This window comes from Mus caroli, unplaced genomic scaffold (genome assembly GCF_978045245.1).
Source record: "Mus caroli unplaced genomic scaffold, Mus_caroli_1 scaffold_11, whole genome shotgun sequence".
In the NCBI taxonomy this organism is placed as follows: Eukaryota; Metazoa; Chordata; class Mammalia; order Rodentia; family Muridae; genus Mus; species Mus caroli.
The window spans coordinates 23,865,705-23,893,639 of NW_028227266.1; the positions used below are offsets into that span (position 1 = coordinate 23,865,705).

At 48.9% G+C, this 27,935-nt stretch overlaps 1 protein-coding gene across 2 annotated transcripts; it reads left to right on the top strand.

Annotated features, from left to right (window-relative positions):
* Nucleotides 1-492: 492 nt before the first annotated feature.
* B3gat1 (beta-1,3-glucuronyltransferase 1) lies at nucleotides 493-27,921 on the top strand. 2 transcript variants are annotated; one of them, XM_029481927.2, is made up of 7 exons: nucleotides 493-868; nucleotides 18,181-18,291; nucleotides 18,420-18,566; nucleotides 22,284-22,792; nucleotides 23,434-23,730; nucleotides 24,333-24,433; nucleotides 25,770-27,921. In XM_029481927.2, the coding sequence occupies exons 3-6, from the start codon at nucleotides 18,455-18,457 to the stop codon at nucleotides 24,417-24,419; spliced, it is 1,005 nt and encodes a 334-aa protein (XP_029337787.1). In that variant the 5' UTR covers nucleotides 493-868; nucleotides 18,181-18,291; nucleotides 18,420-18,454; the 3' UTR covers nucleotides 24,420-24,433; nucleotides 25,770-27,921. The 2 variants fall into 2 exon arrangements, with proteins under 2 accessions (XP_029337787.1, XP_021027802.1); XM_021172143.3 differs by having other exon boundaries at nucleotides 18,181-18,275; nucleotides 25,770-27,920.
* The last annotated feature ends 14 nt before the right edge of the window (nucleotides 27,922-27,935 follow it).

Genomic DNA, 27,935 nt, shown 5'->3' on the forward strand with positions numbered 1-27,935 from the left:
CCCTTTCACAGCCACACTCATTCCAGCTCAGTGTCTTAGTCCCGCAGAACCATGCCCCACCGCAACCCCCCAACCCTCAGCATCCCAGCCAGAAACAATCGCCCTTTGAGAGAGGCTGCCAAGCCAGGGGCCTGAGCAGCCAGGATTGAGGGATGGAGGCGGGTGAGCTGGGGGTGCCAGCAGGGCGGGCGCACTCTCACTTGAGCCAAAGCTGGGGTGCTCTGGGCCCCGCCCGAGGCCACTCCAGCATCCAAACGAAGCCCCAGACGCCCCAGAGGGAGGGCCACAGAGGAGAGAGCAGGGAGGTGATACCAAGCTAGAGGAGGGGGTCCAGCGTCGGCCCCCGCCTCAGCCCGCGAGGTTGGTACGGACCGCGAGTGGCTCGGGTCCCGCAGGCAGCTCGCGCTCGCGGGGGCGGGGTGCGTGGGGGCGGGGCGGGAGGCGCTGTCACAGCCGCGGCCGCACCGCGCATCCGCCGCCACCAGCGCCGAGGGCACCACGCGCTGGCCCGCTCGGCTGGGCTCCGGCCGCGCGCCCAGCCATCCCGGCCCGGCCGGCCCGCGCGTCGCCTCTTGGGGCTCCGATCGCCGCCCCGCGCCTCGCCACCTGCGCCCTCCTGCGCGCTCCAGGGTTCTGGCCGCTGCCTGGCTGAGCCCAGAAGCAGCGGGGCCGTGACAGCGGGCCGGCCGGGGCTGCGGACGAGTGGGCCGGCGGCTATGAAGTGGCCCCCGAGGGCACGGAACCGGAGAACGCCTCGAGAGAGAAGCGCGCGCATCGCAGGGCAGCAGCCTTGGGTCGCTGGGGCCAGGGTATAGGACTGCCACCCGCTATGGACTGCGCCGGGGACGATATGGACTCGCTGCCGCAGGTCAGTGTCCGGCGCCCTGAGCCCCCACCTCCGCGGTGCACAGAGCCCCTTTATGCGTCCCCATCAGTACCCACGCCATGTCCGCCCGCGTGCGCGCGCGGTGTGTGTGTGTGTGTGTGTGTGTGTGTGTGTGTGTGTGTTGCACAAAATAGGGACATCCATCAGGAAATAGGGCCGGCTGGCAGGGCCTGCACCTGAGGGGATAGAAAATAAAGCTAGAATGCTGCCTGCCCCGCTCCATTAGGATGAAGGCAAGAACTGGTTCTCTGAGTCTTCTAACAACTGGTCTTTCTCTTAGCTATTCTGTCCCTTGCCACCTCAGCAGGTGGTTCTTGGTGGCCCATAGGATTATAGGAGAAGGGGTCAGCTCTAGCTGCACCCCTACTCACCAGCAGAGACCCCAATCTCTCTGTCTTTCCTGGACATTTACAAATTAATTCTTCTCAGGGGAACCAAGTGCCGCTCATCTTTCCTGTGGGTGTTGGGAGCCAAGAGATGTGGAAAGTGACAGTGAATCTTAGAGACCTTCAGTGCAGTAAAGCGGAAGGAGGCAGGGCCAGGTCATTACCTTCCTTTGTGCACTTGATCATACAAGTTCAGAAAAGGAAACTGAGACGTGAAGTAAGAGAAAAAGTATCAGATCCTGCATGCCAGGGAACCGGAGTGTCAGACTCCTCTTAAGCAGCTCAGGTCAAGAGCCCACCCACTCCCAACTCACCCCACCCACCTACAGGAACTTGGTTTTCATGAGCTACCACTTTCTTAGCCGGATCTAGTCCTAGTGCACTCACTGGACAGCTTATAGAAGGTGGAGCTGAGATGACCCCCAGATACACAGGACCTTGAGCAGGGCTTTTTGTTGACAGTGGATTCCCCCATGCTTGAGGGATACTTCTTTACGGAGACCAGTTTAGCTGGAGTGCCCAGCAGAATCTCGATCTTGGACTATCTGGCATACCGTTGCAAGTGAATGAGACGGCTATCCATATGCCTGACAGAGAAATAATGTTGTGCGTGTGGTGTGTGTGTGTGTGTGTGTGTGTGTGTGTGTGTGTGTGTGTGTATAAATGGCAAGCACGGGGCTTCACAAGTGACTGCTGCTGAGGTGGGTATTTAGCTGTGTAGGGCTGTTGTTGTTCTAGTCTTCTGTCCTTAGCATCTCCCTTTTCTGTCAAGAGTCACTACAGAGAGGAGGCATTTCCTTTTAGAACCTGCCCAGTTGGTGAGCACTGTTGAACCAAACATCAAGTCCTTTCTGTGTTCATGCAAGACAAAGATCCTTGCCATGAAACCTTTGCAAAGCCTCCCACTCTGCTCAGATCACTTGCAGGATCCGCCAAAGTCCTGGGCTCGCATTCTGTCTCCTCTCTGCCCCTTTCAACAAGAGAAAAAACGCTTCCAAGGGTGATGGGACCAGGGAGATGAATGCATGCATACCCGCACTTGGCACTGAGACCATTGTCTTGCTGCTCCCATTTGTACAGCTGTTCTTCAAGGGCTTAGGGATCACCCTGTGCCTGTGGGCGTGGTTGGATCTGTGCATGTGCTTTCTGGGTGAGGTGCTACTGAATGCTCCACCTGAATCCTGGGCAGGAAAATCACTAAAGGGGACCCAATTACAGGATGGGAGCCTGTAGCAAAGAACAAGCTGCCCAGAGGAAGAAGCCCACTTCTGCTCAAGCTTTCATTAGATTTTAATTTTCCCCACAATGTTTAGGGAGGACCGAGTCTATTGTGCCTTCATGATATGGAGCCCAGAATGATGAGATTTTTATAAGGATAAGATATGGAAGAGGGTGAGCTGTCTAAGGAGCCAGGCTCTAGGCCAGGGAGTCCAGTGGCAGCATGTGGCTAGAAGAGAAGAATAAGGATTCCTGAATGCTTCTCTGGCTGTAGGAGAGGCCGGGCTTCAGCGAAAGGAGAAATCAGAGACTAGGAGAGGCAATGAGACAGAGGCAGAGTGAAGCCTCAGACAAGGTGCAAGCCTTCTTCAACAAATCTGCACACCATAACTTTACCAATCACTCTCTCCTGGGGGAAGCCCCTCACTGGAGCTGGTGGACTGTCTACTGAGAAAGACTCTGATGGAGTCAGGGTGGCTCACAACATGGATAGGTCATGAAATCAAATGCAAACTGCTCCAGGACTATTAAGGAGAGCCACCTGCTGTGGCATCACCCAGTGAGAAGGGTTGTACTCCTTCTGGCCTTTGCCATTCTTACCTGGCATGTAGTATGGCAGAGAAGGAGGCAGAGTATGGACAAGCCTGACACCTAGGGAAGAAGGAGAGAAGCCTCTGTCGTATGTATCATCCTTCTTGTCAGGGCTCCAGATGAGCAGATCTTTGGAAATCCCCCAAGAACCAGCTAAGAGACATAGTCACAAACCAGAGGTGAAAGACCTCTATAAGGGCTTGCTGGGGTCCTTCATGTCAGTACATCTGTCCCCAGCTAAATGGATTTTGACAAAAATGAGTCCTCTTAACACATGCTTTCCTTACAGTCTATAAATTGGGGAAGTAACATCTTTTTAGACTGTTAAGGATAAGGGCTATGAATGTTAATTTCATTTACATCTTTTATACATTCTCCTTCCCTCCCCTAGTCTCCCAGTATCTGGGTCTTCCTCCCCTTAACCTATGTTAATCTAACCTCCAACTTTGAATTGGACCCTACCTTTCCTGATCCAGAACCAAGTTACCCAAAACATCTCTCCATTGAAAAACAGCAGGAATGATATTTTCATATCTAGTGATTTTTTTTATTTTAATCATTCCATAATATCAGCAAATGATTACCTAAATTTTTTGAGATTTATAATCATGAAATCTATGACCACTTTACTACCTATGTTGAAAGGTGACTATGGCCAGAAGTCACCCAGAATTCAGTCCACTTGCAGAGACTCGCAGTACCTACTGTGTCCCAGGCCCTGCACCTGGTGATGAGGACATATCGCATTAAACAGTCTAAACCCTGTGCTTTCTATTTAGCTTTGGGGAGGTTGTGTGGATTGCTTGCATTTTTCCCCTGCAGCTACAGCAAATTTACTTTTCTAATGAGGTTTAGCTCCGGCCAATATTAAAATGAGTCTGTGCTCCCTGCGCACACACCAGCTGACAGCAGTACAGGAGTCAGGCTCTGCGCCAAATTCCTGGCAGGGATTACGGCTTTGCCATCACCAATATCCCTAAGGTGGAGAATCAAAGTCTAGATCGAGAGCTGGATGGGTTGGAGGACTTACCATGCCCAAGGGATCAGAGGTCTTCTACTCCATGTGCAGGGCTATGGGCAAGATTTTTCTCCCTGCATGCATAAACTGTATAGTCCAGTCATGTGCTCATGTGAAGAAAAGGAGACAGAAAGCAATGAAGGGCAGAACAAATGTCTTGGTGGTCAGGAGTAACTTAGTACCAGAGACCAGCTCCCCATTTTCACAGTGTGGCCTGGATTGTAAGGGTGAGGCTCTGTCATCTCTATCCTGCTTGCCTTCCTTGTTTCTAGGGCAGCGGAAGGATCTGGCCACTGGGGCCAGATTCAACTCTCTAGGTTTAGGATTGCCACTAGCTAGTTGACTGTGGATCAGATCTTGTGATAACCAGTGTTGAGTATGAGCTAGACTGCTTCCCTTTGCCCAGTAAGCAGCCCCTTACCACCCCAGCCATAGTTAAAGGACTCAAGAGCCACCTGTGGCCAGGTGGCTCCATCTTGAACAATACATTCAGAATGCTGCCTGCAGCCCAGAAAGCTCTTAAACAGTTGTTGTAAGCACAGAGGGTTTGGCATACTGTGGTCACAGGAGCAACAGAGGCTAGACTCATATTCTGCCTTTGCCTCATATTGGTTGTATGACCTTAGGGTACTGCTTGCCCTACTATGCCTCTGATTCCTCTAAAATGGGAGTAATATTAAGATGGTGAAGAGGGGATGAGTCAGTGTAGTTCGTCATGCTAATCACTCAGAGCACACAGTAGCGGGTGCCTTTTTTGTTTTTTATTTGAAAATAGAAAGCAATTTGTATTCTTCATTTATTTAGCAATTCACAGAAGTACTTGCCGAGCAGCCCACTCTGAGCCATGCTGTCTGCCATCAGCGTTTGCCCTTGCCTGCAATGCTAACCCCCTCCAGGGCCTCTGTTTCCTGACCTGAGATAGAATACAGCCTTGGAGATAAAATACAAATGGGAGTGTGTCCTTACTTTAAATGACTGCTGCCAGATAAAAAGGGCTGCTTGCTGTCTGAAGGTGGGGAAAATGGAAATTCATTCTCTCTCTCTCTCTCTCTCTCTCTCTCTCTCTCTCTCTCTCTCTCTCTCTCTCACACACACACACACACACACACACAAAAGCAGCACCTAAGTCCAGCCACAAAGTCAGCCACAGTGTCATCTAGCTGAGTGGGATAAAGGGATTTGAGGGAGCTCTTTCCTAGACCTATTCCATCCCTAGTCTTAAGGGTAACAAACTCAAGAGGCTGTGTCCCTGAAAACTATGGAGGCCAGAAGCCAGGAAGGCTCCTGCCAAACAGGAACCAGCCATCACCTACCCAGCAACCGAGTGAGTGAAAGCAAGCATGGCCCTAAGTTCACGTCCCAACTGTGTTAGTAACTCAGTTGGATGACAAAGCCTGTGAAGTGCCTGTTTCCTCATCTGAAGTCTGGAGGCCATGAACCAAAGAACACCAGCTGACTCAGCAAAGTCATACCACATAGCCCATCTGCAGTGCATTCAGGAACTGGTGTCCCAAAGGTGGGGCGTAGCAAGTGCAGATAGCAGACCGGAAGCATGTAAGGAACGGGTGTGTGGATGCCCAAGCTCCCCGGGCCACCAGGCTTCTCCAGCCTTGGGCTCTGTGACTCCAGACTGCTTCCTACACTGCTATGAAGGGACGGATGCCACAGTGGCTCCATCCTTGTGTGAGGCCTCTCAAATCTAAGTGTCTCTTCCCACAGTACTCTAACTTCCCTAACACCCTGATGGACTGTCTTTGGTGAACAGACATACCTACAGAGGTTGGTGAGGGGTTGGGATCCTAGGTGGCTTAGGACCTGGTTCTGGGGCTTCTAACTGCTCAGAGCCTGGATCTGCAGCCTTCTGATTGGAGAGTCCTATGCTTGTGGCTCAGAGATTGGGGATCATCCTCACCACCCCAGTCATCACTACCCTGGCACCCAGTCAGAGCAAAGCTGCTTCCAGGAGCTGTTCCTAGCTGGTCCCCAGGGAAGCATGGTGGATGGCATCATCCATATATCAAGGAAGAAGCTGGGTCTCAGATACACTTCTGTGGCCATCCTAGTAGACAGTTCTTCCTCTCAGCACCCCTCCTTATACCCTTCTTACCTGCCCCCTCAGCTCTCTTGCTCTCTCCCCGCCACCCTTTGCCTGAAGGCCTTGCAGTAAAGAACACTGCTTTCAAAGGTGGAGGGACTTAGCAGCTGGCATGTGCTCTGCTTAGCCACAGGCCAGGGACCCTGGCTCTGCAGCCTGCTTAGGGTGATGAACAGCCACCAGGCATGCGATTTTCTTTCTCCGTCAGAGTTTCTGAACTTAAGCTGACGTATTACTCTCCTAACTCATCACTTGTCGATATTAACTTCGTCTCCCCCTCATAAATCTCCCTCTGTGTCTCAGAGCAAGCGGCCGCTGCGCTAGCCTCCTCCGCTGCCAGGCTGCAGGCTGCTGCCTATGAATACCCACTATGCTAAGGGGTACACCCACCGTTGTGCCCTGAACTGATTTCTTCATGGTGACATTCCCAAGAGACAAACCAGAAAGGTACGATGACCACATAGGACACCAAGCCTAACCCAGCTTCAGGGAAAGCTTGCTGGACGACCTGCTCCTTGAGAGCCCTGGGCCCATGAGACAGTCCTTATTAGCCAGGTCTAAATGGACCATCTGTACGACAAGGCTTTTTAATTTATTGTGTCAAAAATATGTGACATAAAACTTACCGTCTTGCCCATTTTAGGTATACAGTTCAGTGGTCAAATATAGTCACTGTTTTATAGAACTCATGTCCACCTTACAAATTGGAAGCTCTACATCTGTTGAGCATCACCACCCGAGCCTGGCTTTGTGCTTCCACCTTAAGTACACATCATCTGAGTATATCTTACATTGTTTGCCCTTTTGTGACTCGTTTGCTTCTCTTCTAATGTCCTCAAGATTCATCCACACGGTGGCACATGTCAGGATCTCCCCTCCCTCTTTGTAAGTAAGGTTGTAACATGTGCACACACAACATTTCATTTCAACATCCAGTCAGTGGACTGGTTCGTTTTTGCCAAACCATGGAGAACAAAGTGCTAGATCGATAGTGCTTGGCCCAGTTGCCCATCCTGATCCTGGGAAGACACAGCAGATATATTAGTACTCAGTGTGAAGTTTTACTTCAAATGCCATGGGAACACAAAGTAGGCAGGAGAGCCCCCATTTTATCTGGTGTCTGTTTGGGCTTCTGTGTGTTCCTTCCAGCCATCTCGTGTTTCCTAAGGATCCTCAGGTGTCCATTCCCCGAGATGAGCATGGCCTTCCCAGTTCTGGGAACTGAACAGCTTAGCAAGTATTAGGACAAAAAGAAGTCTTTCTCATGAACATCCTGGCCACAGAGGGATGCCAATGTCCTGTGCGATTACCACTCCCTGGAGCCCTGAAGGTGAAATCTATCTTCCCTTTTAGCATCCTTGTCTGGGCCCAGAGCCCATGAGGCCCTAGAGAGCCTTCTGGGGGCATAGCAGGTAAATCTGCTTTACACTATTTAGGCTTCTTTGCAGAGAGATGATCAGTGATATATAGCCACCCTGCAGCTTGCCATGTAATATATAGTCCAGAGCACACATAGATAGTGTCAGCATAATCTCTACATGTAGGACTTAGATTTAAGGTACCCTCCATCGATCACATACATACTTGCTGTGTTTACGAGGAGTGGCACACAAGCTGGCCACTCTGGCTATAAGTATACTCAACCAACTACCACCAGCACATCATATTAACTGTTTCTTACCCTGTCAGGAGGAGTAGCTGATGCCTCAGCATGAACCTTGGGGACAGAGCAAGCGTACTAGGAGGGGGAGCTTAGAGTTTGTAGGTAGCAAGAATGAAGTTTCCAAGAACTTACAACCTGAGATTAAAGGACAGGGAAATCACTGCCTTCAGGAGGCCATATAGTCATATATCCCCATTGACATACCTCAGTACACTAACTTTAGCCATAGAACCTACAGAAATTCATAGTTCTTCTTTAATTTGGCATCTTGGAGGATCCACAGAGATGTGGGGCTGGCCCATGCAGGAAGGAGGGAAGGAAGAAATAGTCTTTAGCAGGCGTCAGAGCACCAGGACAGCCTCAGTGTCCGACTCTCATCTCCTCCAGCCTTTAGTCCCAAGCCTCTGCTGCTCGGCCTGAAAAGGCAGTGCCATAGAGAGAGTGCACAGAGCAGGGGTTCAGGTCATTGTTAAGGAACATGCTGTGAACAAAAGCAGGGTGAACCCAGCAAAAGTGCCAGGTTCCAGGCAACACAACCCTCCCACGCGTGGGAAGCCTACCTTCCCTGGGTCACCCCCGTTTATAATGCTACAGCGTGCCAAGCACCTACATACCCAGGATCTGAAGTCTCTGCACTGCCTAGCTGTAAGAAAGAAAAGAATATGCTAGAAAAACTGCCCAGCAAGCAGCTGGTACCAACCCCTAGGAAACAACTGAAGTGTTCCCCTTCTCTTCATCTTCCACGTGGTGATTTCCAATGGAATTTTAAAAGTCTTTATTAGCACATATTAATTTTATGTAATAACATGTTTCATTATGATTTTCACGAATACATGGAATGTATTTTGATAAAGCTGTTTGTTGCCCTCTCATGCCCCCTCCCACACCTGGAATTTTGTTTTTAAAACAAGGTGATAGTGCTTGCTGCCACTACTATTATATTCTTCATGATCTAAGTAATTTCAGTGCTAATTGTGAACCAGATGCTTCCAATGGATTCCCTCAACTGACTACAAATAGCCCTGGGAGGGATACAGTTATGGAGCCTGAGATGCAGAGATATTGGTGCTGTTCCTCCTTTGTGTTGAAGCCTGAGTCCCAGGTGGGAATGGAATGCACAGGTTTGACCTGGAGGACAAACACCAGATCCAGCAAGTGCATGGCCATTGACAAAACCCCACACTTGATGACTATACAATCATAGATGGTTGGGCTTGGTGAGGCTAGGGAAGGCACAGGGCTCAGGAGCATCTTGCTTTGCCAGTACCTTTCTCTAGACATAGCACGGACCTCAGCACCAAGGGAATGTGAAGCCGAGAATAGCCTTGAACATCATCAGTGAGAAAGTCTGTGGTGGGGGAGCAAGCTGGTGTCAGCTGACCCATCCTCCTAGGATAAAAAGCCCTACAATAACCTGAAAGGCTCTGCATGCTATATCAACATACTCAAGGTTCAGGCTCTTGGCTCCAGGGTTAGATCCAGTCTGTGGTCCGTAGCCTGTCTGGTCCCAATACCCAGGTCTAGTAAGGATCAAGTAGGTTTCCATTCCAGGCTCTGCCCTGTGTATGGGCACCCTCACTCCTTACTTCATTCAGACAGCCTAACCATGGGCTGTCCTCTGTCTTGAGGTTCTCAGAGGGCAAATGCGGTATCTCTCCCAGCCTTGAAGCCAAAGACTCCAGGGGCATTGCAGTGCCTCTCAGTTTAGGACTATTCTCTGCCAACTGTTGGTGCATGGCAGCCTGGCACAGAGAGAGATGTGGCCTCCTGGCCAGCTGCCTACATGGCTTCTGCTGCTGCTGTCTTGAAGCAGCTGTGGTTCTAGTAGTCCCTATGCCTGCCTGGTATCAAAATAGGCTGAGTTCCTCCTTCACAAAGTAAGCATCCATTGGTAGTGTTGACCCAGTGGGTGTTCAGTAACTGTGGAACCATACCCACAGATGTCCTGAGCAGCCCACAGGCTTCTTGCGGGGTACTAAGCAGAGCAGTAGGCTGGGTATAGAGAAGTCTCCAAAACCAGAATGGGTAAATAAATAAAGAGAACTTGATATACTTTGTAGAATATAAAGGTAGGACAAAACCCTGTATGGTCTCTTTGTGGCATTGAGTGAAATACACTGCTGGCCCTGTGACTGCCTCCAGGGAATAAGGTGAGGTGGGTAGGGAGAAGATATGAGAATGTTCCTGATTGGAGGAAGTCAGACTCACTAGCTCCCAGGGTTCATAATGAAGGAGAAAAGGGCAGCATTTGTATTTGCTGGCTCCTAAAGGTTGATCATGAAGCCTGGGCCAAGGCTGGTGATCCACTCAGGGAAGAGGAAGAAAGAAAAGCACCTGTCTGTGCTCTTCACTCATTCCCACACTCAGCGCCTGTACAGACATTGAGCAGTGGCTCCTGGATCACTGGTGATCCCCCAGATCTCTTCCACTTTCTACCTGTGGCTGAGCCTTTGACTCCAGGGGCTTACCATCACTGCCTCACACCTACAAACTGGTCCTATTTGGGATTTGATTTATTTTATTTTATTTTATTTTATTTTATTTTATTTTATTTTATTTTATTTTAGCAAAAGGTCACAGAGTAAGGGAATCTCAGTTTCTTGCCATTTGAGTGTGCAGCTGCCGTACCCAGAAGAGAAGAGCTGTCTGTCGCAGGGCTGAGAGGGAGGACTTGCCACTCTCAGACAGAAGACTGTGAAGCTCCAACAGGAGCTCACAGCAGACCTTAGCCAAAAGAGAAGTGGTAGAGTCACACACTACCTGTTAGCTGGGACATTTGAGGAAATACAACCCCTACCTCCCATGCCTCAGCTTCTTCATATATTAAAAAAGAAACACTTTGAGGTTGTAAGGGTTTAATGATTAAATAAGATAAACAGCACAAGAGAACTTGGAAGACACCCTCGTGAGATCTTTAGAGGGCTGCCTCCTACTCCAGCACTGCAGAGAGAGCAAACTGGCGTGTTGGCGTCAGCCCTTTTATAATAATCCCAGGCCTGAGTTTTGGAAGCTAAGGGCAATGAGATATCTTTTCATTTCAACAGGGACCCAAGCACAAGATTCTCCAAGAGGCCTTAGAAGCAATCACCAAAACTGAGCTGTAAATTCATGCTTTATCATCAGGTGGCATACTAGACCTGTGCACACATGTACAAGTACATATGTGCATCAAAATTTCACTCGCATTCTGAAATCACTCAGGAAGCGCTCTGTGGTTTGCCATCAGCTTTATTGTGTTTTCAGAATGGAAAATTTAATACCAATCTTTCCTGATTCAAATTGGAAGTATCACACCTAGGAAGATGAAGGGCAGGGAACTGAGACACTTTCATCAGATGAATGCTTTCTACCCCTTCAGCATCATGAGGGCAGTAGGTAGGAATACCATGGCTGATTTGAAACCAGACTTCCACCTCCAGTGATAGCTACTGAACATGGGTGCTCACCCCTACCCTAGAGTTTGATAACAGAAAGCCTGACAAATAGATGCAGGAGGGTGGAGGCCACAGAGGGAGGCCGATTTATAGCTGAAGGGTCATGGGGTAGAAGATGCTCTGTGGAGCTGGCTCCCATAGCATTTGTAAGCCTCTTTCCCTGGGTCAGCCTTGACACTAACTTTTTCCATGGCTTCATGTCATGTGGTAAAGCCAAGGTTAGTCCTTGAGAAGAAACTTGTCTCTGACTATCTCAGCACCTCTCTTCCTCCATCTCTTCTCTTACAGGAGCCCTAGGGGAGCACCTGGGGTTTCACTGGAAGGAATCAAAGGGAAGCAAGCTAGGAATACCATGCCAGGCCCTTCACAGGCTGGGCAGATAAAGGTTACAGAAGTATCTGTTTATTAATACATGCCAGATTATTTATGCAAACTTTTCCCTAACTACCTAATAACCTACCTGGGGAAGCACCATCTTATTACTATGAGAAGATAAAGATCTCAAAAGAGAAGAGAGGTCCACAAGATGCCCAGGGCCCAAGCTCAAGCACCATTGCACCATCCTCCATGGATCCCTCTTTCCAGGCAGAAGAAAGCAAAAGTGGGCAGAGAGGCAGTAGACAATGGTAGAACACATGGCTTGGCTGGTCACTGGGATCTGTGAAGGTTGGGAAAGAGCTGAGGAGCTCAAAGGAGGAGAGAATGACCTGGTGGCTTGTGGTAGGCAGGGGACCACTAAGATGGCCCATGTGATATGTAACTCCATGTGTTCATATCTCAGTATCTTCTCAATGCCACGGAGGTGCCAGAAAATATTGATCTGTTACTGCCAGCGCTACAGTGCATCATGTAGGACTTCAATTAGCTCTGGACTCTTCCCTTGCTGATTTGGTACAATAGAAGGTCAGACAGAAGGGGGGCCCATATGACAAGGAACTATGGCCCAGACAGGCTATCAGAGGTACACACCTGTGAGCCAATGAGCTTTGCCAACCTGAGTAATCATGGGAGTAGATTCTTCCACAGTCAAGCTCACAGATAGAAATGCAGCCCAGCCAATCCTTGGTGAGACAGGAAACCCAAGCGTAGAGTCATGACTCAGACACTGAAGATAGCAGATACATGCTATTTTAACTTCCTTAGTAATTAGGAATTTGTTAGACAGCAATAGCTAATGAAGTTGATTCCCTTGTGGACGGTGACATTCCCTCCCTAAAGTTGGCATGTCTTTCAGAAGTCCATGCAAGGAAGAAGAGATAGCAGAAAGAAGAGCAAAGGAGGTAGGAGAAGCTGAACCTCTCCCTCATATTAGAATGTAGAGTTCTTTGCAGATAGAGACTTCCTCCCACATCATGGAGGTAAGGGCTGAATGGCCCTATGCTGTCTAGCCACTGACCTGTAACTGGACACTATATACCTTCCCCCACCTAGCCACTGTCCCCTTAGCATAACCAGTCATCCGTCACACCTCTGCTGTATGGTGGCTCTTAACTGGTGCTCAGTTCTCCAGCAGTGCTCCAGTTTCTGTGGCCTGCTTGCCTCTGCCCATCCTCAAGCACCAGGCAGTGAGTTATCGGCTGATATTCTGCCTATTCATATCCAAAGATGGCTCCACAGAACAAAATATGGGTGTTTGATCCAGATCCTCCTGTGCAGAAGCTCTGTGGAAAGTGGGTGGTTTTGTAGTTTGGTCTATAGACCGCTAGCATGACCCAGGTAGCTTCAGGAAACCCAGCTGGTAGGTATCATTATTTATGCTGTTTTAATGTCTGCCATGGACTAGAGAGGCCTTGGCCTCACAGAGAACCATGCCAAGATAAAACCCTATTTTCATTTTTAACATAATCATAATCTAAATATAACTCAAGGCTGTTTCCATAAGAAAAAAATCAAAGGAATTACCTTTTTAGAAAATTGACAAACCATGTGGGTTTTGACAGAAAAGAAAACGATTCTTTACACCAAATCCGGGATGACACAATGCCCCTTCTCCCTGAGTCCTTGGCTTGGTTTCCCAGCTGGAAGGAGACACAATGACTGGAGATCAGACCCACATAAGTACCACAAGTGCCCAGCATCAGGGACCAGGGCACAAAGAAGGATGCCATAGCCATTTTCTGGTCTGGTCCTTGCTCTCTCCAGGCAGCATACAGGTAGGATGAAGAATCCCTGTTGCCTTAGAAGCCATATAGCATCTTACTGATGCAGAAATCTCCAGTGAGTGGGCCAAAGATGGACCAGGAGGACCAGAAAGCAAGACCCAGAGGAATGACTATAAAGGAGGTGTGGTGGATATTGAAAGGAACAGAAGCCAAGGTCCACAGCCTCATCTACATTTTAACACTGAGATTCTGAGCATATCAGGGAGCTTCTCTAAGCTCTCACGTCCTCCTATGAAAGGTGGGGACAAGGTCTCCAACCTACCATGCAGAGCAGTTGTAACCACCAAAAAGTTGAGCTTTACAAAACTGCCATGTATCAAGGTAGGATTTGGAGTGGAACTCTTAGAAGACCCCTCCACCCTCCTCCCCATATGAGTGAAGAACAGAAGGCTCTACATGTCCTTTATGTATTTAAGGGATTGTCATACCAGGAGCAGTCAATTTCTATGCCCTGCACCCCAGGAGAAACTGTGAGGGCCGAAGGCGGCATTGCTGTGGCTGAAGGGCTGGGGCTGGGTTAATGAAGTATGGATTGACTGGGCTGCAAGCTGATTACCTCTGGCATTGGGCTTTTCCTGAGCAGTGCCTGCAGAATCAATACTAATCCCTTGATCCCATTAGGGGCTCCTGTAGATCTCTGGAACAAAGTCTGTGCCTCTGTTTCTATGGAGAGGCTCTTGGTAGGGAAGAGAGATTCTGGGGTTAGGGCCAACAACACCTCACTACCTTTATACTCTTCACAATTTACCTAGCCCTTCTGTTTTCGTCCCCCTTCCTCTAAGGGCCAAGAATCTCCCCAGTCACCAGAGTCCCCAGTTCTGTACCTCCTGAGAAGCTGACTATGATCCTATAGAAAGAGGTTTAGTAGACTCTGTCCGCTCCCAGGCTCCCCAGTGTGTTGCACATTCTTCTGAATGTGGATGAGAAGTGTTCTATGGGGTGGTTTGTTTGTTTGTTTCTTTGTTTGTTTGTTTGTTTGTTTTATGATGCTGGGGATTCACACATACAAGGCAAGAATTATCTCACTGATAACACCACTGCACAATATGGAAGACACATCTTCATTGGTCCTCTAATTGAGAAGCTAACTACGTACAGAATTACTGGACATAAATCCTTAATGCACAATTAATATTTTTCAAGTGGAGATCAATAAGCCCATCTTCAGGTGCCAGGGGTATTGTTTAAATACCCATGGGCTTAGAAGAAAGCCTTTCTGTCTCTGTAAATCTGGCCAGCATTAAGCGCCATTACACACTACTCTGACCCTCTTGGGCAAGCAGCTACTAGTCTCTCCAACCTAACGTCTCCTCCAGCCTTGGATGATACAGTGATTTGAGCCCCAGACACCCCCAGTTTTCATCTGTAGACCACAGCTCTTTGAAGCCTGCAGAAAAAAAATCCTGTGACTAGCTTTCCTCAACTATACCTGTCTCCAAGTTTTTATAGTTTTCAGTGTGACCTAGTTCCATGGGGAGCTGTAATGGTGGCCCTCCGAAACTGAGTCTGGTCTCACACACACCCAGACCTCTCTTGCCTTGTGTAGGACGTGTCTTCATCCTCATAGACCCCAGTCATCATAGCTTCAGGTTGTTAAAACAGCAGCACTGAAAATGTATTAGAACTATTCCCGTCAACGTTCATGTTTTAAATCTAAAAGCAGAGATGAGGGAAGTGAAGAGTGAGAGCACAGTAACCCCTAGGGTCTGTCCTGCCACTGTCCTGGCTCTCACTTCTCATCCAGTGGCCACTCCTCACTGAGCTTTATCTATTGTACCCAGAATATAGACTTTGTTCCTGTTTGTGAAGTGCTTAGATAATACCAGGAGAGTGGATGTTCCTCGTGTCTGCACTTGTTGGTAAGAGAAGCCATCAGTCACTGGGGTCAGTCATGAGCAGGTGTGTGCACAGCATTAGAAATCATGAACATAGCAGACCCTCAGCCACTACCTGTCCACACTGACATGTCCTTTCTCACCATAAAGCCCCTTTCAAGTGCTGCTTAATTTTTCAGGCAATCTAGTCTCTCCACCTTGCCTCCAAGCTTCTCCAAGATTTCTGTTGCTTCTTCTGTCAGCCCCATCCAAGGCCCCAGAAACCACTGTGAGATTCATGCAGATGCCACAGGCAATCCCCACATTCTTCTGAACTCAGGCTGAAACCACAGTCTTCAGAGGACAAACCACGTTGGTATGAGAGGCCAATGTAGGAACAGCCTGCACCACTGGTCTCCTGCCCACAGGCAGGCACCATTGCCAGTGAACCCATCCCCTGCTGGCCAGATGGTGTTCTCCAAGTCTGGGGGTGCTCTCTGCTCTACTTAATAACTGCCTGGTAATTAGCTCCACGATTTTGCCACTATGCTTATAATAGCCTCCATTAAAGTTATGGGGTTTTCAAGCTGTAATGGCTTCCAGAGTAATTAATGCACAACTGGGTTTATTGCTAAGCTTATTTTTAGAGCTTGTCTCTCTGCCTCCCCTCCCTTTTCTTTCATAGATTTTTTTCTGACCAAAAAAGAATGTGATGAAATTAGACACCCCTACATGGATCAGGCCCCTACATCAGGCCCATAGCATTGTTCCTTCTTCCTGTTTCAACATCCAGCAAATACTGGGATTGACAGTTAAGGTAGCTATGGTGGAGGAATGTGGCGCTTAAGCCAGTACTTATCCAGGCAATAGCTTAGAGTCACGTGGCCTCCATGTAATTCAGGCTCTGTCATTTCTCATCTCTGACCAGGTGCAAATTGCTTACCCATATTGCTTCAGTGAATCCAACTACAAATAGAAACACACCAGTGCCTACCTCTGGGGGTAGCTGTGACTACAGCCCAGAGTACATGTGTTAACTGTGTCAGCCATCTTTGTCCTTGGACAAAATGAATGCTATAGGACATCCAGTTATCATGAGCAGTGTACAGGCAGATATAAAGGAGGCTGAATGAGCAACAGGTCTAAGTAGCTGCCCAGGAAGAGAGTCATAGAAGCAGGAAAGCACCCCACATAGCCCAAGGCCATGCCATGCCCACATTCTTTCTTCTGCTTTCTTAACCTGGACTCAGAACCAGGCTCATTTTAGAAGTAGACATTTCTGAAGCCCCAGCCAGGTCTGACCTCCCTCTCTTAGTCTGTTGTCTGTGTCTATAAGAGAACACCCAAGACTGGGTTGCTTATAAAGAACAGGAAGCTTTTTGCTCTGTGGTTCTGGAAGATGAAGTGCAAACGTGTGGTCTGGTGCGGACTGTGTGCTGCTTCAGTTCATAGAGGAAAGCAGCATGAAGAGTGGACAGCCATGGAAGAGAGGGACTTAAGAGGTCGTCCTGCTTTAGAACAACTTGCTCTTGAATGAGCGAGAAAGGCATTAATCCCTCTCAATGACGCAATCATCTCTTACAGGCCTCTCCTCCCAACACTGCCCCAAGACAAATCCCACCTTATGTTTCAGAGGGAAAAGACTAGATCTATGGGGGACCTGCAGAGGACACCATACATTTGCCCCTCTGGTTTCATTCCCTAAGGAGTGATGTGCGGGCAGCTGACACTGATTCTAGGAGCCATGAGTCTTTCATGAGAATGGCTGGCCATGGGATGCTGGCTCACTCAGACCTGAGAAGAAGAAAAAAAATGTACACTATTTCCAAAACTGGGCCACAGAATGTTTTGGTTGGCCATAACTTTCGTCATTGGCAAAGACCAAGAACACATGTGGGCTGAGTAGGGCAGACAATATGGCCTCTGGAGTGACTGCCTACCATGTAATGATGGGCTCTAGCTTGATGAACATGTTGAGGGACAGCCAGAGTGCCAAGTGCTCCTACCAGTTATGGACCCAGTAGCACCTGCTCAGGAGGGGCAGGAGGAAGAGGAGGAAAGGATGTGACCATCCCCAAGGGAGCTAAGAGCTGGTCACACTTACACTCCTGTCACAAGGGAGCACAAGGTCCCAAAGAAGCAGCTACTAGCAGATCCTCTCCAGAACCAGGAGTGAAGCCCATCGGGTTGTTCTATAGTAAGGGCCTTGGCTTCAGGCTCTCACAGCTACCATTTTTGAGAAATGTCTCCCTACCTGACAGCGCCTCAGAGAACAGCCCCTCCTCCTGCTGATGCTCACCTCTGACCTGAGGCGCATCCTATGAGAAGATGCCCTAAAAGAATTCTCTGAAGACATAAACAGAGGAGGGCCCTTGGGGTCTTCTTCCCTTGTGGTGTCCAATCCTATCCACCTCTGTTTATCCTTGAAGGAGGTCTGCTAAGTCTTACACTGGCCCAAAGCTATGAAAAAATTACCTATACTAATATGTACAGCATAGCGCCAGAGTTTCTGGTACATTTCTATCAGGGACCACCCTGGGTGCTTTCTGAGAATTAACTCATTTGATTGTGAGAACAGCTTTGGAAAGCCGGTGACTGATCAATAGTTTAAAAACTAGTACAGAGTTGATGGAACTGGCCAAAAGCCACAGCTTCTGCTCAGGTCCAATAGAATTGAACCATGGCAACTGTCTCTGAAATCTGTGTCTTTAAGCACTGCATCCTACTGCTCTTGTATGTGTCTGCTTCTCAAGGGAAGGACACAGGCTCATTCACCCAAGCAGCTGTACAGAAAATGCTCTGGGGACATGGATGATCCATTGAGAAACTCCAGATGCTGTGAGTCTGGAGTAGGACCACCTCTGCAATCCATGGCCACATCTCTGGCTCATCCACCACTGCTCTCTCTTACAGATATCAACCTCTGAAGGCTCCTGACCTTGCCCTGGACTACTGCCCCTTCGCAGACTCCCATCAGGCTGGACTCTGCCAACTTGCTTCCGCAATGGGTGGGTGTGAGCACTGGTGAGAGTTACTGGCCAGTGTTCGGCTTCTGCCTCCCTGTGCCTGGCCGGCCGGCCCATGCCTGTTCTTTTCTTCCTTGTGCTGCCGGCGCTCCGTGGCCACCCTCCCCTGACCTTGCCACCGCTCAGGTAATGAGGAGCTGTGGGTGCAGCCAGCCTTGGAGATGCCGAAGAGACGGGACATCCTTGCGATTGTCCTCATCGTGCTTCCCTGGACACTGCTCATCACCGTCTGGCACCAGAGCAGCCTCGCACCTCTGCTTGCTGTGCACAAGGGTGAGCCCACCCCCACCCCACCCCCCACCCTGTCCTGGCTTTGATAATAAAAGCTACCTTCCTATCACACTTTATTCACCTGGACCCAGATCTTGCCTTGGGGGAATTTGGGGCCCTCTAAGACTCCACTGAAAGCCTCCTCCTGCTCTTCTCCCTGCTCCTCTTCTTTCTGTCCCCCCATCTCCCCATACACATTGTTTTAAGTACCTGGGATTTATTATAATCAAGTATGAATCTCAGTTTCCTGGAGGAGTGGGTATGCCAGGATATAAGAGGCATCGTGGGGAGACACTGGGACTTTTGGTGAGGAGGCAGAGGGAGTGGAGCAAGCTAGGACAAAGCCAATAATGTGGTCATTTCAGATAGACAAAGGCCACAGAAGCTGCTACACTGGCTCAGAAGCAGATGTTTTGGTTTGCTCCAATGTTCCTTTCTTAAGACAGCTATCTTACTCTATTGGTCTCATTGGCCTAGTACTCACTCGGTAGCCCAGACTAGCTTCAAACTCATGGCAATCCTTATGCCTCCGCCTCTTCAGTGCTGAGATGGCCAGCATGCACTGGGTTCAAAAGTGGATGATTTCTGTGGGCTTTTGGATAGTAGCATGGTTTTGCCTGTCCTGTATTTGGGTCTTGGGTGATTTTAGGCCAGCGGAAGATTGGCTGTGGGTAGTCTGATGGAGATGCAGGAACCTGGTCAGTTGTTTACTAGTTCTATAAAAGAGGTACTGCTCAGAAGGGCCGTCCTTTCTCTAGTCCAGAAGGCTCTGAACTGTCAAAGCAGTGTCAAATTTTAAATGTTAAAACAAAGCAGATTAATGTGCGCGCAAACATGCACACCCAGCTTAGTGCCATGCAGAGAGGTGGCAGGGAAGGTGCAAGTCCCGGCCTATATTGTGGTTTGAGAGAGTGTTTCAGGTTTTGTTTTAATTTTGAATTGTGGAGAGACAACCCAAGGCTTACTACATGGTAGGTAAGTGCTATACCTGTAGAGCTACAGCCCAGCTTGTATGGTGCTGCAAATCCTTTCAAGTTTCCTGGTTAGAAGGCTAACTGGGTAAAGGCCTGAAGCAAGGTAGAGTCTTCCCAAGAGCAAATAGAAAAGCTGAGATTAGAATAATGTCATTCTACTTATGAGTCTTGAGACATCTTTTTTTACTCACACCCAGATCTCCACCCTCAGACCTGCCTTGCCTCCCACATCTAGCTACCTCTCATTCAGTTTTACTAAAGCCGTCTTCTGTTCCACCTAGCTGGGACACTAAGACAGGCAGCAGGTTCTCCCACTGCAATGTGTACCATCTTTCCTGGGAAGAGGAAAACGGAAGGTGCCCAAGCCCTTCCCATAACAGATGGATGCTCTGTGGTAAGACGTGGGGAGCCCCTATAGTCAGAGACCTCAACTGATTTGGCTACAACAGTGTGCAGATCACAACCCATGCTCTGTCGTCCACTGTAGAATACAGTCAGCCCAACATCCCTGCAGTTCCCCAGTCTCCCTGCTGCAACCCACTGCCCTTGCCGGGCACTCTGGTCCTCAGCATGATGTCATCGCCTGCTTACAGCCCATTGCCTCTTTTGGGGCCTTGTCAGTTTAGAATTGCAGTTATCCTACGAATACATCATTCCAGAGGAGTTAAAACTACCATATATAAAGTGACATAATGTCTGTTGTCCTCTTGGCAGAGTGAGGGTCAGACACATCACACCAAGAGCCTTTGAGGAGTCACAGTTGCAAAATTCCTGAAGCCAGAGTGAAGGATGGAGTGCAGATTTCAGTCAAGCCCTGACACTTAGAGAACTTCTCCAGGACATGGGCTTCTGCCTGTATAGAATGATCTGGATAGCAGAAAGCTGTACAAAATGGCCCTAAATCTTTACCCTCAACCCGAGTTTCCAAAATATTATCATCTACTAGATAAATGAATTCTTATTTCCTGGTCAGAATATCCTGGGCATTATCCCTTTTCTTCAACATTGTTTCTTTTCAATTTAACCTCCCAGTTCAATTAAGACTCCCTGTTGATGAGCTACATCTCTGCCAGTCTCCCTGACCCCTCCCACACTCACTCAGCATTTGGTCTGCAGCCTGGGTATCAGACACCACGTCCCTTGTGATATTAGCTTGTAAGCACTCCCTAGGAGACAAAAGTGGATTACTTGGGCTCATTTGCATTGGACTACACACCTTGCAAAATGACCTGTTTTTAATGTTGAGGAAAAATGGTAGGAGAGAACAGGGGGATCATGGCTCAGCATCCTCTCAGTGTCCATATTCCAGCCCTTTCTTGTGGCTTGCTCCTACCATCCTCACCATAAATACATGGAGCCACAAGGACTCAGGTCAGCTAGTGTCCTATACGGGAGTTGATAGTGACTGTGCCTAGTAGTGATCCAAGCCCTGATATGTGTTGTTAGCTATACAATAACACCATCGAACATATGTTATTAGCATTAGTTAATATTATTAGCTCCATTCTGTGGCCACTAAAATCAAGGCACCAGAAACTAAGAAACTTATTCTAAACCTCACAGTTTGTCACAGCAGGCAACAGGATCTGAGCCTAAGATTCCAAGTCTGCCCTCTAGCAATGAACACTCCTACTGAGATAGGTGTGAGCAGTGAATGCTACACTGTATTTGACTCATGAGTCCTTCAAATCCAAAAGCATCACTTAGAGAGCCAGGACTTGAAGTCAGGAACACCAACAGCCTTGATTGTTCCTTCTAGCAGGCCTGCCAAGTTCCCCACCCAGGAAGATCTTCCAGATGTAAGAAATCTTCAGAGCTTCCCAACTTGGAACAAGTCACTTTTAAAAAAATTAAGAAAGTAATGGCTGCTCCCATGTCTTTGTCCATGTGTCCAGAGGGACAGGCTTCAGCAGTATCATTGTCCCTCCTGGTATCCTTGGGGTGTAGATGTGAAGCAATTAGTGGACACCAGGACAAGAGAGCTGTCCGTAGGTCCAGAGAGACAAAGTCATGTGTCTAGAAAGGATGAATTGGGAGGTAGACATCAGACTAATGGAAAAACTAAGCAAGTGTCTCCAATAAGGAAGAACATCTAAACTCAAATGGCATTCTATTCAAACCTGTATTGTCAGCTAGAGTAAAGTCCACTGGAACCAAATGCAGTGGTTAACATGCTATGCTGTGTACCCAAATCCAAAGAGCTCCTACATAAGCCAGGAGAGAGGGGCCTCACTTGACTAGAGGGTTTGTTTGAAACCTTACATTCCCTTTGAGATCCAAACTTCTGTAGCCACCCACCCTCACCACTTTCTGGCTTTGTGGAATCTATACCATTGAACATAGCTGTTCATCTCTGCTATGTGGTCAGTTTTGCCATACGAGGTGAGAGTCATGGCATTTTTTTTTTATTTAGAACCTAATGCATTGAGGAACTGGAGATAGATGACTAGAAGGTGACCAGTTGCATTCAAATAGCCACACCCATGTGAAGTGTAATGAAAGGGTCATCTCTGGGTCACCCCAGGAATCTAAACTAAGAAAATTCTCATGAGAGTTCCAGGTCTATAGGTTGGAACCTCGGGTCTAAAGATGGAAGTGAGAAGGCAGGCCCTGATGTTGGTTCTTCAGAGGGGCAGAGAACAGGGACTGTCTTGGAAGGGTGGGTGACTTTGAAAGCCCTATATCAGAGCCAGGCCAGCGCCCTCGTCCCCCTCCCTCCCCGCACCGCCTTCTCCCACCTCTGCAGATGAGGGAAGTGACCCCCGCCATGAGGCACCACCCGGTGCGGACCCTAGGGAGTACTGCATGTCCGACCGTGACATCGTGGAGGTGGTGCGCACAGAGTACGTGTACACGAGGCCGCCACCCTGGTCCGATACGCTGCCCACCATCCATGTGGTGACGCCCACCTACAGTAGACCGGTGCAGAAGGCAGAGCTGACGCGAATGGCCAACACACTACTGCATGTGCCCAACCTTCACTGGCTAGTGGTGGAGGATGCTCCACGCAGGACGCCCCTCACCGCGCGCTTGCTGCGCGACACTGGCCTCAACTACACACACCTGCACGTAGAGACACCACGCAACTATAAGCTGCGAGGTGATGCCCGAGACCCTCGCATCCCACGTGGCACCATGCAGCGCAACCTGGCCCTGCGCTGGCTGCGGGAGACCTTCCCACGGAACTCTACTCAGCCAGGCGTAGTGTACTTCGCGGATGATGACAACACGTACAGTCTGGAGCTCTTTGAAGAGGTGCGCTAGGTACCAGAGGAGGGAGAGAAGCAAGTGGGGCTCCAGGGGACTGAAGGATGTGGGGACCATAGCAAGATAAGAGCAAAGGATACTAACCATGAGGGGACAATGTGGCATGCATTGACAAATACAGGGAGCCCTAAGCTGGGCAGAGAACCAGAGAAAGAAATGGGAAAACCTTAGTATAGGTTAAAGGAACCCAGTCCATTCAAAGGATGACTTGAGGCTTATAGCTCCCACACCCTAGTCCAGGCCTTAGAGGTAACTTGTTCTCTGAAAGAGACCTGCTTATGGGGTCATTTAACTTGGCCACCAGAATCCTCTTAGGTGGCCAGTTTGACATCTCCATTTAGTTTTCAGGGAAGTTCATTTCAAATTCTAAAATGACATTACTGAGAGATCGTATACAAGGGAGGAAAGACTATTGGGCCATATTGAAAAGGCTAGTAACATGTTGGCTGAGAGATGTCTTGCATGCAGCCTGGGTCAGAATCCTCTAGGGTTCCTGTAGAAATCAGTAGCAGGTCTGGAGGTCAGGCTGGTGGGGACCCACATACTCATTAAGTGACCCACCTCCTGTGGGAACAGGTAGTGTTTTATTCCTAGATTCAAATATCCTGACTCAGGTTCTCACCTTGTAGATGCGCAGCACAAGAAGGGTGTCCGTGTGGCCTGTGGCCTTTGTTGGTGGCCTTCGGTATGAGGCCCCACGGGTGAATGGGGCAGGGAAAGTGGTTGGCTGGAAGACAGTCTTCGACCCCCACCGGCCCTTTGCAATAGACATGGCTGGATTTGCCGTGAACCTCCGGCTCATCTTGCAGCGAAGTCAGGCCTACTTTAAGCTACGTGGTGTGAAGGGAGGCTACCAGGAAAGCAGTCTCCTTCGAGAACTTGTCACCCTCAATGACCTGGAGCCCAAGGCAGCAAACTGTACCAAGGTAAGACCCTCTTCAGAACTGACAGTTGGTACTGCAAGCATCCCACACACCTTTAGACCTTCTGTAGATCAGGGGGGAAGATGAGGGTTTTCTTGTTTTCAGTCCTCACCCAAGATGGTATCTTATTGTGAGTAAGACGATTACCCTGATAGGCAGAGAAATGGGGAGAAGTTTCCATTGAGGAATTCCAAAGATCTCTGACTCTCCATAGGAGCGTCTATGACCCCTGCTGAGCACACACATGTACACATTAGTGAAGGTGCACACTTGCATACATGCACATATACACAGCACATGCATGCCTGCGTATGTATGCATGTACATAGACACAGATACATACACACATGAAGACTTGAGAAATCTTGAGATGTGTCTGTTTTCTGTAGCTTTCGATTTTCTTGGTCTCAGAAGATGTTTTGAAAGTGTCACATATACAAACAGCAAGAAAGAGGGGAGGAGTGAAGGACGGTTTAAAAACCTTGATGGAGCAGAAGTAGACAGGGAGGGGGCAGAAGAAATACTTGCCGCATGTGAAAGGGAGCCAGAGGGTGACAATGATCTGAGGATCAGCACCACTTTCTTTTGTGTCTCCGGATATGCAGATCTTGGTCTGGCATACACGAACAGAGAAGCCAGTGCTGGTCAATGAGGGGAAGAAGGGCTTCACCGACCCCTCAGTGGAGATCTGAGACTAAAGATGCAGGTAGGAGAGAAGGCCAGACTGGCCAGTGCAATAGACAAGTGGCACCAGTTTGGGACACATCCTCCATCTCCAAGGACTCTTCCTTTGGGTCTTGTGGGAGATCAAGACCCATGTGGGCAGAAGCGTGGCCAAAGATTCTGTCCCCAACAACTAACTGGCTGCTTCCATGCATAAAGCTGGGTCCTGCTGGTGTCACTCTTTCCTTGTTATTGTCCTGCTGGCCGTGGGGTGTGACCCACAGAGACGGGGTGCAGTATGGACTTGCTCACGGGGTTCTGTGGATAACTTCTAACATGGAGCTGTGATGAGGATGCACCACACTAGATCAGTATCCCTGTAGCTTTCTTTCTTTTTTATTGTCCACATTTTTAATTAGCTATTTATTTCATTTACATTTCCAGTGCTATCCCAAAAGTCCCCCACACGCTCCCCCACCCACCCACTCCCACTTCTTGGCCCTGGCGTTCCCCTGTACTGAGGCATATAAAGTTTGCACAACCAATGGGCCTCTCTTTCCACTGATGGCTGACTAGGCCATCTTCTGATACATATACAGCTAGAGACACGAGCTCTGGGGGGTACTGGTTAGTTCATATTGTTGTTCCACCCTGTAGCTTTCAATAGCAGGTGAAAGAGCTCACTAGGCAAGCCCTAGAGCCCACTCCCAAGCCAAGGTGCCACATTTCTGTTTGGCCTAGTGACATTTCTCTGCTCCTGGCTTTTTCTTAGGTGGAGAGCACTGAAATCAATCTCTGCCATGTAACAAATCCTATGCAATAGATCTTTTTTTAAAATTTGTCTATATCCCTTTGGGTTAGGTCAGAGTATCTGCCTACACTTTAGAGGTGACAGTGCTGTCAGAAAAGCTAAACAATTTGCCCAAAGTGGCACATTAACCCAAGAGATTTATGCTAAATGATTGGCCAAGCAAAGTATTTTTGCAGGGCCTTTTGTGCTCTTGCAACTTGGATGCACTGCTCCAGGACTTGCTACTCTAGACCCTACCACAGATCCAGGGGCTTGTAGCAGACAATTACATTAAATTTTTGCCTGCAGACACCATGTCTCTGGAACTATAGGGTGTCATCCAGGATCCTGAAATCCTTGGCCAGTGCATCTTAGAATGTCTTGGTACAAAGCTTCATCCCATCTTTTGCCCTTACATGTTACTAGAAGAACTGCTACCACTTGCTTTTCAAAAATGTTTCCAAGGGGACCCCAGGAGGCACCATGGCATCCACTAGGGGCTTGGAATCAAGCATTCTGTTCTACTTGCAGCTCCAGCTCCACCTTGCTCCAAGCTGACACCCCTGTTGTTCCTACTTTCCCCACACAGGAACCTCCTTCTCAGACCCTGATCTTGGCCTTCCATCCTCTCCCATGGCTGATAGTCACTCTGAGGCAGACTCCAGAGGAACAACTCTTATGTATTCCGAGGGCTTCCAAGAGAGCCCAGCTTGATGCCAGGATAAAAGACAGAGAATTTAAGCACAGAATCCCAGACCTGTGGTCCTCTACAGCAACATGGCCAGGGGCTTAAAAGACCAGAGAGCTGGAGATTCCAGTTGCCAGCCAAGCCTGTGCTCGGCACATCTCCTTGGAAGCTTCCTACATTGATGGGGCTGTGTGAGCAGGGGACCCTGCCTTGGAGTGATGCTGGGGTGAGGGAGGTCAGAAAACCCTACTGTGGAGTGCAGCATGGCTCTCCATGGCTCCCTGCTCTTGGGCCCAGCATGACTATACAGCATGTGCCCAGCCAGGACATTCTGAAGACCAGAGAGCAGCCTGGGGCATGAAGATGCCCCAACACTCCTCTTTCACACCTGCTCTTCCTCGGAGCTGCTCCCAAATCAGAAATACCTCTGGCTCTCCTCTGGTTCATGTTTACAGGACATAAGGCTGTCTTGGATCCCACCTGGCACCCTACCCTGCATTGGGGGAGCCTGAGCCTTCCTACAGCTCCCCCTGTACCTCAGGCTGTAGGAGAACAAAGCCCTTTCCCATGTCTCTCAAGCCTCCTGTGCCAGAATCGGCAAGGTGGTGGGCTTAGAGCCAGCACAGGTCACAGATCAACCTGGATTAAGAACCAAGTCACCCCAATGTCCACACTGCCTCTCCAATACCCCTGGGCTGCAATGCCCCTTGCTGGGTTTGGACTGAGGAGACAATTGCCCTCTTCCTGAAACCCCTAAGAATCACAGATCTCGGGGCCGCAGATAACAATAATAAAGAGGCAGAGCTCTTCCTGAAAAAATGTGAGACCCAGCAATCCCAGTCCTTTCCTGAGCCGATTCTGTGAGGGGTGCATTAGCATGGGCTCAGGGTCAAGAGCAGGAAATGTCTATACACTGAGAGAAAGGGCGACCTGAGCACATACTGCTTTAGAAATCACTCTGTCTCACACAAAATGGGAAAGCTTGCAAAGCCAGCCTGCCTCGTGCCCACTGCCCCTTCTCCACCCAGACAGAACAGTATGCTCACGCTGTTGCACCTACCCAGCCGCCCAAGAGAAGCATCTGCCTGGGTGTTCCGCATCTGAGAGGCCCCTGGTCCTGGCTACAGGGGGCCCTCTGGTGGTAACCTCACTCCAGCTCCTACAAGTTGGAAGCACAATTTTCCTCCCAAGTGGGGGGAAAGGAAAGGGCGCAAGCCCACTGAAGAGGCGTTTATTTTTTAACTGCTAACAGCTCCCCTCCCACCCCACCCCCTGCTCCATTAAAACTCATAGGACAGGCCCGGGAGTCATTCCGAATCCACTCTCGGGTGGATGAGACTCAGTCCACACATCTAACTTTCAGAGAATAGCATCAGCTGCCTATTTTGAAATGAATTTAACTTCTCACAGTCTTCAGGAAACCACCTGATGGGATCAGACCCCACAGCCACCCTGTAGGACATCTCCCCCTAGCCATTTATACTTTGGATATTGTTTTGGAAATTTACTCCTTGGCATCAAATGAGAGGCACAGGGAATCTATCCGATGGGTGAATTTATGTCTGGGCACCCTACTGTTCATTCATAGAAACTGTCAGTGAATGCCAAGGTCAAACGGGCTGCTGAGGCTGCCTTCTTAGCCAAACTCAGTGCTCTTTTTAGGAAACTGAAAACAAAACAAAAGAAAACAAAACAAACAAACAAACAAAAACGAAAATGGGGATTTTTACTTTTCACATTTTGGCAGATGCTACTTCAGTTATTTTCATGTAATGTCCTCTCTTCACTGCATGTGTATTTATTTAAAATTACAACCCTGGTGGACTGCGGCCTTCATCTCTGTTGGGAATGAGTTTGAGGCAAATCAGAACTGGGTCCATGATGACAACTTTCCCTCCAAACCCAGGCTGCCCCCTGCTCCCTCGATGGAAAGCCCCACCACAGAAGAGTTAAGCCAGGGGTTCAGGAGCGCCATGGGCAGAGGCTGGTGTGAGGGTGGGGCCCAAGCTGCTGCACCATCTGGTCTGTTTTTATTTAACTGTATTTAATTTGTTTTCAAAATTAAAA

Bases quoted from the DNA above. Each gene is read 5' to 3' on its own strand.
- B3gat1 (XM_021172143.3), top strand. The intron at 18,567-22,283 runs GTGAGCCCACCC...CCACCTCTGCAG, and splicing joins TCTGCTTGCTGTGCACAAGG to ATGAGGGAAGTGACCCCCGC. The intron at 23,731-24,332 runs GTAAGACCCTCT...CCGGATATGCAG, and splicing joins AGGCAGCAAACTGTACCAAG to ATCTTGGTCTGGCATACACG.